The sequence below is a fragment of the Epinephelus lanceolatus genome, chromosome 18 (assembly GCF_041903045.1).
Source record: "Epinephelus lanceolatus isolate andai-2023 chromosome 18, ASM4190304v1, whole genome shotgun sequence".
Lineage (NCBI taxonomy): Eukaryota > Metazoa > Chordata > Actinopteri > Perciformes > Serranidae > Epinephelus > Epinephelus lanceolatus.
In genome coordinates this window covers 23,115,295-23,125,392 of record NC_135751.1, presented here as the reverse complement: position 1 = coordinate 23,125,392, position 10,098 = coordinate 23,115,295, and the positions used below count along the sequence as shown (strand labels likewise).

Here is a 10,098-nt window from a genome sequence, read left to right as displayed (position 1 = left end):
CAAGAATTGCACGTATGCGTGTGGCTGAGGGTGTACCAACAGATGTTGCATGCATCACACACAATCATCCTCCTCTTAATGCGACAGTATTGTGACAGAAGGTGAGGGTGGGGTTTGCGGGGGTGGATGTAAAATTGGGTGCCCCTGACCTCCACAGTGCTGCTGCTGCTGCTGCTGCTGCTGAGTGGCTGCAGGAGGGGAGGAGTCTGCAGCCAGCCTGCAGTAATAAAACGCGGCTGCTCCTGACGGTAGTGGAAAACAGATTTTGGAGGAGGAAGTCTCTGCGCCTCTGTCTTCAACAGGAATGAACTCCCTCTCATGCCTTGTGCATCTCACACTCTGACAAGTGGACCGTGTGTTAGGCTACTCACTTGAAGCTGGGGACATTTCCTGCTCATCTTCTCTAGGCTGCTCAATTGTTACTTCACTTTTTTTTTTTTTACCCTCACCTCTTTAAATTAATTTTTTAAAGATGACCTGGACGGCGAACAGTTGTTTTGTCACTCTGGCCATCCTGTTTCTGTGGCGGGTGGAAGAAATAGCAGAAGCCTGCAGCTGCTCCCCATCGCATCCTCAGCAGGCGTTTTGCAACTCAGACGTCGGTAAGTTGAACCACAGAGTGAAATGAATGAATCTAAAGCAGCATTTTAGTTGTTATTTATTTGAATATATCATGTGTGTGAGGATCATTTCTTTTATTTCTGGCAAAGAAACAGTAAATGCTGAGGAGGAAAACTTCCCCTGCTCTTGTGTTTACAATTACAGGGGGAGGAGGATGGAATTTTCTGTCTCTCAATCTTTCTTTCCACTGCTCTCCTCTCTTTTTCCTCTTCTCTCTCTAATCATCTGTTGATATTCATGAGTCTTGGTAGTGACAGTTTATCTTATTTGTCTTCCTACTTTTTGATCTGCAGCACCCAGTGTAACATATTTGAACAGTTTTGCTGACAAAAGCATTTTTGCCACATCATTGCCTCAGTTTCCCATTGTTATTCATACCCCTCTAACTGTTATTTGTGGAAGTTAATGCTTTATGAGAAGTCAGCACAAAACAAGGTGTTTAATTCTGGTGAGTAAATAATGATTCCTCCCATCCTCATCTCAGCGGTTGAGAGGTTTAAGGTGCACTTCCTTAATGACTACTAAACAGCAGTTTGATTTACTCACTCTCAAAGGTCATGTGGATACTTCCCCGTCTTATTTTTTTTTCACCCATCACAAAAAACTGCTTGTAGCCGCCTCCAACACAGGCCTTAAGCTAACGAGAGTCCCAACAGTGACCAGCTTGTGCAGCTATTTAAATTGGTGGTTTGCTGAGGGTCTTTTTTCTCGGTTGCGAGCTGGCCGAGTGTGTGGTATGTATACAGACGCTGACTTATTCAAAGGTTTCTCTTTACCATTGGATTCCACGGCTCTGGAGGGTGAAGAAACCACACTATCCTGCCGGAGAGGGTTTACTGTAAAGGGAAAAGTCAGCAGTTCCTAGCAGTTCCCTTGTACCTTTTTAATTGAGAAGATTTAATTTGAGTTGCAACTTCTCAGATTCAGCCAGGTTGATAATGTAAGACACATGAGGAGAGTGACGTTGTCTAGGATGACATTTAACTTGGGTTTAACTACTATTTCTTGTTACAAATGTGGGTATTGTAGGCCACTGCTACTACTACTAATAATGATGATAATGGAGGTTGTAATAATAATAATAATAATACAGAAAGTCAATTTCTCCAATAATCTTGATGACATGACATATTCTCAGTTTTCCTAAATTTAAACCAAAAAGCAAATACACTAAATTTTAAATGCATCTCTCTTTTATTTTTGCACACTGTGCTTTGTTCTACAGTATGAAGAGGTGCCTAAAAATTCAAATCTAGATGCAGGCTTTCAATCATTTAGTCAGGTCGAGGGCATCAGGCTCTTTCCTGTGGATTCTTTTACACCTAAACCAAGGTAAACCTCGATAGTCACCAGAGCCAAGCTGTTCGGCAGTAATCTGATTGGATTTCGGCTGTCAGATTGGATCAAATCTTCAAATTAGATTGCTCAAAAGAAAGAAAGGGTTTCTGAAATTGGATTTGATCGTGTAATACAGTCATGGTTTTGATCTGGATTAGAAAAAGAAAGAAAAAAAAGACACACACATTCCAGTGTCCAATGGTGCTGGATCGAATAAATACTTGGCAAAGTAGAAACAGTGCAGATCTATTTGTTTTTTCCTCTTCAATCTGGATCAAACCTTCATTACGTGTTGTTTAAAACTTTTTAGTGGGATTGGGATACCTTTGATGAGAAAACAACTGGATTCTCGTGATCCCAATGGAAAGCTGGATTTAGGGTGGAATTCAAAAAGAAAATGCAGTAAAACTATTAAATAGGTCAAATATTTATCCATTAATTTATATTTTGCACTTGATTTGTTGAACCATTACATAGATTAAGTAGACATTAGGCTACCTAGTAAGCCTTTCAGTAGAGTAAAGTTAAAATAAATGAATATATAAAATGAAATAATGCCCCAAGTAGCTGTCAATCAATATCAAACAAAAATGGCTCAATCTTAACTTTCATTTATCGTTTTATATTAATGATAGCAACACAGTCAAAAGTAGTTTCTACCAATGGTATCCCATGCTGTTTTGAAGGACCCCACACTCGCTGTTACATAGCTGGTAGCATACATTGTGATATTTAGTCTCACTTTTATCCCGATTTAGCACTTTAAAAGGTTTATGTCTGTATCAGGGTGATCCAGTCCAGTGTTGCTTTGAAAAACAGTCACAAAAGTAAGATTGATCAGCTGATCCCGGACAGCAAAATCCAGATCATTCTGATATAGATTACATCTTTTGAAGAACTGGACCTCATCACCAAGGTCAGGTCCTGACATAACCGTAACCCCCTGCTCCTGCTTCAGCACCATGGATAGACCCTCCTACTTTACATAAACCACCATTTTGTCAAGGAGACCAGCCTCTATAGCCAAAACGTTCTTGAAAACCTGTTAATGTGTGATGTTACACGCTTGTAAAGTCACATACAAAATTAATGGGTGGCTGACTTTGCAAAATTATGAGAAGTTATGTTGAGCTGGCACAGTCAAAATAAAGGTCATTACCTGCCATTGCTAGCTCTGCCTTTACTCTGCAGGCTTTTATCCTGCCAGTTTTCATATTTAGTTTAATTAGTAGTCTACTATCATCTGAAATGTGGATGATTAGTATGTATTATAATATTTTATTTTGATTAAATGCAGTTTAAGTATGAAGAAAATCATCTGTGGGGTATTTCCATGCTGATACTGTGCAGTAAGAGGAACCCTTACTTACTGTCAGAGAGTTTACTGAAGTGAAAATTACTTAAGTTGCACAGACAGAGTCAGTTAGTGTCTGGCATCCTACGGAAAATTACTCAACAACATGAGTAGTTTGTAAACGTAGTTACAGTGTCTGAAGTGAAACTTCAAAATTAGGAAGAACAGTCAAAGTTTGCAGAAACTACACTTATTGTGTGAGATCATTGCATCACTGGGTCCCTCGCAACGTTTTGAAGATGATGTTGTAGTGTTCTCGTTGTGGGTGGTAAAGCTGAGATACAGTGAAGAGCAGAGGTAAAAGTACAGACTTTGAAAAAACCTAATTAAAAGTACGAGTAGGTCGCAGGGTAAGCCATTAATCTAAAAGTCTGATCAAAGCAAACTGTAGTTTTAACTGGTTAGTTTCCACCTCTGCCCCCGGCTGACCTCAGCCGTGTTGCCGTATTTCATTACAGCCTGGCTTATTTCTCTCTCCCTATATATAACGCAGTAAACAAAAGCAAAATACTAGGTCAGCTATGAACATGTAGTTCCATTTGTCTTGTCAAAACAGACGGAGCAGGAACAAAAAAATCTTTCCTCATAAATTGAAATCCATCCCTTGGGTCCTCGGCTGAGGCAGAGGGAGGAATGTTGGGCAGTCATATGCTGCGCTCATTATGTATTTGCAGTTTACTTCACGATCCTCTGCAACTGTAGAGTGTACCTTTTTGAAAACAAGGAGAGTGAATCATGTGAGATCTTGAGAGAAAGCCAACCTTCTAATGTGACTTCCGGTATAAACAGCCCCTGTGCTGCAAGCTGTGTAAACAGAGCAGCCATTAAAACCAGATTGAGTATGTGCATGCTCAGCTGCTTTAAACTCTAGAATAAATGGCGATAATGCGTTGCAACGATCTGTCCGGCAGGTTCACTTAATGTGCTCCCTGAAAGTAATACTTGGAGTAATTATATGCACCTTTTATAATACTGCATGTGAACATTTGTCACGTGCAGAATAAAAGAGTAAACACTGAAATGTCAAGGAAAACTGTGGTGCCAAAAAAGACAAACTATTAGCATTTTCTGGCACTGATGGAACGATGACGCAGGTTTTTAACAAATTTCATTTTCTGAAAACTAAACAAATGAATAACAGTGGATTAAACCCATGCATCCTTCGAGTGATTCAGCCGAGGAGTCAGTTTGAATTTGTAGCTTAGTTTTTCTCGTTCGGAGTCCGACCACTTTGTGGCTTCTTGGAGAGGAAAATGGATGTACAGGCCCTGCAATTACATGACATGCTCCTGCTTTCTTCTTTTTCTCTTTGTTTTCTAAAGCACTCCCATGACCACAATACTACATACAAAATAATGTGTTTATTGTTTGGGTAACTAGAAAATTAGATGGTTCCCGTAGTTCCCAGTTTTCTGAAACTTGGGATTTTTGTATAGGGCTTGGTCAGCCTATTTGAGAAAACATCATCATGACCTATGAGAATTAGGTATACACTGTTTATCAGTACAGAGAATTAGGCCTAAATGACTTAAACTAGCGGGGTAGTGTGTAGTGCTTCAGTTCTGCATATAATGAATGGAGGAAAACATCTTATTATAATTTGCCTATTTTTAGCACGTTGACTGCAAGTTAAAGAGCTAACTCTCACCCTCGCAAAGTTGTTCTTAAAGCTCAAGTACTCAAATTATATGTATCATTCACATAAACCTTGCATTTCAGTGTTTTTTTTACATACTGTGCATATTTTCACCTGCCCTACTTTACACTAGGAGAGGGAGAAATGATCTGTGTGGGATTCTGCACACTCAGGCGAAGGGGATTACCACTAATCCACTTTGTAGCCAGAGAAGTTGGAGAGTTTCTCAGCCCTGCTCGCTCAGAGCGTTTGACAGAGTTTGTAAACCAAAAACCATCTTCGCTGGTTGTAGATTATCACTCCGCGTTGTTTGTCTTCCTAAACCGTGCCTGTCGTTCGCGCAGCTTGTTTGTCAGTCTGTCTGCTACTTCACAGCAGCTCTGCAGAAAAAAAAAGCAAAAAGAAAGCACACAGCTTGCACAAGTCAGTGTTTTGCACATTTTCCTGGCCACGAATGAAATCCTCCCTCTCTCCTTTGTGCTCCCTGCCTCCTCTTCTCCCTGTGTGACAGCGTTGCTTTAAACGGCTGTCTTCTCCCTGTATACACAGGGCACTGTGAGGCTACCTCTGCAATGTGACTGCTATTCCTGTCCGTCCTCTCCTCTGTTCCCCCTGCTTGGAGAATGCAGCCATCCTCATCACTCCATCACTCTCTCCATCTGTGCACACACTCTCCTTTTCCTCCTGTTTTTCTTTTTTTTTTTTAAGGGTCGGCTCTTTAGACCCTTAAAAGGAGATGTTCTCCAAGCTCCTATTGTCATCGAATTAGGGCACATATGGTCCGCAGCTTCATACCTTCTTCATATTAAAAGCAAATGAAACGGCTTGATCTTATTTGGTAAGGAAGTGGGCTAGTGATGGTCTGAGGTAGTCGGTAGCTGCCACCTTGAGAAAGCGAGGGCTTGAACTGGAACTTCAGAGGGAACATCTGGTTAGCATTAACTCTGTCGCAAGTCTCGACTGCTTAGTAGCTTGATTTTGAATATGATTTTGTCGTGTGAGTGTGCAGTAATCCACAGGTATTTAACAATGCCTGGCTTCTGATCAGTGATACGCTGTGCTTCAACAGTTGGATTCACATGACAGAAGCAGTGATTGTGAAACACATGAGTCATTTTTTTTGTTGAATACTCAGTTTTCAAGCTCAAAGGCTCATCCGTATGGCTCTGATGATATTTTTCCACTTGAACTGTTATATTTTTTTCCTCGTCCAAACCTCTCCGAGTCTGGGAGCTGGAACTTCAGAGCGCAAGAGACGGAGAGAGAAAGAGAGAGAAGGGGAAAGGCTGCACACGAAAGGGAGAGAAGGTTGATTTGCATGTCAGCACCTCTATCCAGACAGAGAGGCAGGCCGGTAGAGAGGCCTGCGGGTGAAGGGGAGCATTCTAGTTCAGCTTTTTCAAAGATTGCTGACTGGCTTCCTCCTGCGTCGGCCCAGGAGCCTGGGAGCAGGCAGCACACATTCCTCCCTCTGATTGCAGCTGATGAAACACTCATGTTGCCTCTGTCTTCCCAGCACCTGGCACATGCACACTCCTCAGATCCAAGCCACAGCAATGTGTTGTGGCCGACTCCAGCATGCCAAACCTGGGCGGGGCTTCGATCAGATACAGACAGACCCAGATCCTGTTGGGTTTTACCATAACAATAGTTTTTGACTTGTCTTTAAATAGAGCGAATGTAAATGTGGGTTGTTCTTGTCTCTTTGCAGTTATCAGGGCAAAGGTGGTTGGACAGCAGGAGGTTGACGTTGGCAACGACATCTATGGAAACCCCATCAAGCGGATCAAGTATGACATCAAACAAATCAAGGTATGTGCGGATGAAGCTACTGTTTTCATGCTGGGGTATGAACTTAAGTCCAGCATGAATCTAAATGTACTTTCCTCTGTTTGGATTGTCAGATGTTCAAAGGTCCCACCCAGGATTTCGACGTCATCTACACTGCTCCCACCTCTGCTGTGTGCGGAGTGACCCTGGAGACTAATGGCAAGGAGTATCTCATCACAGGTACAACTTTTACCACATTAGAAATCACACATTAAAAAATAAAACAATATTGTTCCCTGATATGTATATTCGTTTTCATGTCATCTAATGCACTTTCCTTCTTCTACAGGCAAAGTGGAGACTGATGGGACGATGCACATCACACTGTGTCACTTCATCGAGCCCTGGGACATCTTGAGTGAAACCCAGAAGAAGAGCCTGACTCAGCGCTATGAAATGGGCTGTGAATGCAAGGTAGGCACAGATACATGTCAGTTTCTCTGCTCCTCTTTGGTGTGGGTTGAAATGCCATAACTAAACTAAACTCAACTAAACTCAACTGAAGAATCAGTGGAAAGCATTCAAAGCCTCTGTATTATTCTGTCAAGGTTCCTATCTTGGTTCTTTCCCTAAGATAAACCAAGATCTACAACCTGTTGAGAACCTTTTAGGCCCCTGTATGTTTTTTAGAGGTTCTCTACATGTAAATAATGTTTAAAGCCCTGATTTAAATGAGTTTCAGCAGACCTCAGGTACTCAGTGAGTTTGTCCACCAGTGGGGAGCACAGAAACTAAAAACCAGTAGAAAACCTTTTAAGCCGATGTGTGGTTCTTTAGAGGTTTCCGACTGTTTTTTCCCCACAAAACTGAACAAAACAAGACGAGAAGAGACGAGACTAAGCTAAAGAGCCAGTGGGGACACTGTATTGTTCATCTGGCGATCTTTACTGGATCTTCAGTTTGGTTTAGTTTACTGGGGAAAGAATGCAAACAGTACAAAAAAATTGCCTACAAAGGGCTTATTTCCAGAGAATAATACATTAAAGCAATGGCTTTCAACCGTTTTGCCCCCATGTTCAAAAAGAAAAATATTCCAGGTTTAAAAAAGAAACATGTTGTGCAGGATTCTAATCTTTTAAGCCAACATTTCATAAGAACTGATTAATAATCATTCATATTGTAAGTAAAAGTGGCATTTAGAAGCATATCAATATATCTTATATTGACTCGTCCATGGTATTATCTAGCATTACTCATACATATAGTGCTATATGATGCGTCTGATGGCTCTACATAGCACTATTTGACAAAGGTGGTGTACAGCACTGTCAACAGATGGGTGCTATATAGCAGCAAAACAGGTTCCCCTATGATAACAAGTCAAAGAACCACTTTTGGGTACTGTTTAGCACCATTTTTGTTTGTGTTTGTTTGAAGTTTAATCTCTAATCTTGGTCTCTTTGCCGATCCTCAGATCACCCGCTGCACCTCCATCCCCTGCATGATCAGCAGCCCGGCGGAGTGCCTGTGGTTGGACTGGATCCTTGAGAAGACAGTCAATGGAAAACAGGCCAAACACTATGCTTGTATCAAGAGGAGTGATGACTCTTGTGCCTGGTACAGAGGAGCAGCACAGCCCAAAAAGGATTTCCTGGACATCGAAGACCCTTAACTCCACCACTGTCCAACAGTCTGAGGATGTCTAAGATATACTAAGATACAAATACCAAAAACACAAATAAATACACAAGTCAAATTCTTATTTTTGTTTTTCTTGTTAAGAAAGCCATAGGGTGTGTGCTCTGTGGTGAGGTTGTTGTTTTTTTATTTGCAGGACTCATTATGTTTTTAATCAACAGTCTTGTGAATTCAGCACTTTCAGACACTTCTACCCCTTAAATCCAAAGCACTTCGTCATAAACCACTTCTCCCTCAGCTGAAATAAAGGGATAATCATCACAATTCAGTATTACTGTTCATAGCATTTTTGTTCTTGAACTATTCATTTACCTTTTTAACCAAAGGTGTTTTTTAAAGTGAACTATAATTCCTATAATGCAACACATACATAGCTGTAACTCAAATTTTAACAATTCTGTGAATCTGTGTGTTGGTAAATAACATTAGCTGGCAACCGGTGCCTTGATTTGTGACAGCAGAGCTATCACGAGGAGCGAGCGCCGCCTCCTGCCTGTCCTGCTTCAGATTCTTTCTTGTGCCAAGTATCCAAAACTCTTCCCCTCCGTTTTTTTAAGGTGTGGTTAACCTGTTTCGAGTAAGCACAGTCAGTGCTTTTGCTAATTGCTTTTCTTTAAATAATCCTGAATAGACAAGAATGCACTTTGAATACAATTGTCACAGCAGTCATATTGTCTCTAATGAAAAATGTCTGAAAGAGGATTGAATCCTCCATTTTGTATTTTGTATTTTTTTTTTTTATATTACAGCTCTTTGTAATGCTTTAGTGCAAGGGCATATTTTATTTAAGGAAGTTATGTGATTCATCATATTCTATTGAAAACAAAGCCCACGTTTTGATACTTTTTTTGTGACAAGTGACACCATTATAGAAAGATAAGTCCAAATATTTTAACACACATTTTTGTGCATTAAAGGTCAAATTGTAGGCCTGAATGTTAGCTGTTTGACTGGCTCCTCCTTTAGGACAACGGGTTAAAGAACATATTGTAACCAATCATCCATTTATCGACAGAGCCTTGACCATTAAAGTGTTGCGCAAATGTCTTGTGACTTTGATAATTAATATGAGAGTGTAAAAAGATTCTTAATTTGAAAACTGTAGTCAAGTATGATGTCTTGTGCTGGTTTCACATGAGACGTTTTTGAGATGATTTTTGCATGCATGTCCAGCTGAAACAATACTGTACATTTTGACTATTATATTAAATGCCAAACCCTGTTTTGATGCTTTGCATGGTTATTTTCACATCAGTGGTTCAAAGACAAGACGCCGCATGCACATAAAATATACAAATACACTTCTATTCAAGGGGAGTAGACAAAAACAAACAAAACCCAGCATAATATAATTTCCAGTATTTAGACTTAAAGGCAGGGACAGTAGTTACAGTACCATACACTGCTTTGCGACACTATAACAGCACTCTGCTGCCCCTTAGTGGAGACAATATGACACTCACAGACATTCCTTCACGAGTCTGTCCATGTGCAAAAAATTGCAGTCATCAAAATGATCTCTGACTGTCAGGATAGGATTTCACGACATCAAACAATATATTGTATTTACAGTATAGTGCACTGTAATATATTTCATTTATTTGCATATGTGAAAGGATGAAACGCAAGCTTGATCTTTTCTTTGATGGTATTGTAAGAGGAGTGACTATTCTAGTATGTT

General features: G+C 40.5%; 1 protein-coding gene across 1 annotated transcript; it reads left to right on the top strand.

Annotated features, from left to right (window-relative positions):
• The first annotated feature begins 249 nt into the window (after positions 1 to 249).
• Positions 250 to 9,645, top strand: timp2b (TIMP metallopeptidase inhibitor 2b). The gene is made up of 5 exons (XM_033643880.2): positions 250 to 602; positions 6,661 to 6,761; positions 6,854 to 6,959; positions 7,069 to 7,193; positions 8,194 to 9,645. The coding sequence occupies exons 1-5, from the start codon at positions 473 to 475 to the stop codon at positions 8,389 to 8,391; spliced, it is 660 nt and encodes a 219-aa protein (XP_033499771.1). The 5' UTR covers positions 250 to 472; the 3' UTR covers positions 8,392 to 9,645.
• Positions 9,646 to 10,098: the final 453 nt, after the last annotated feature.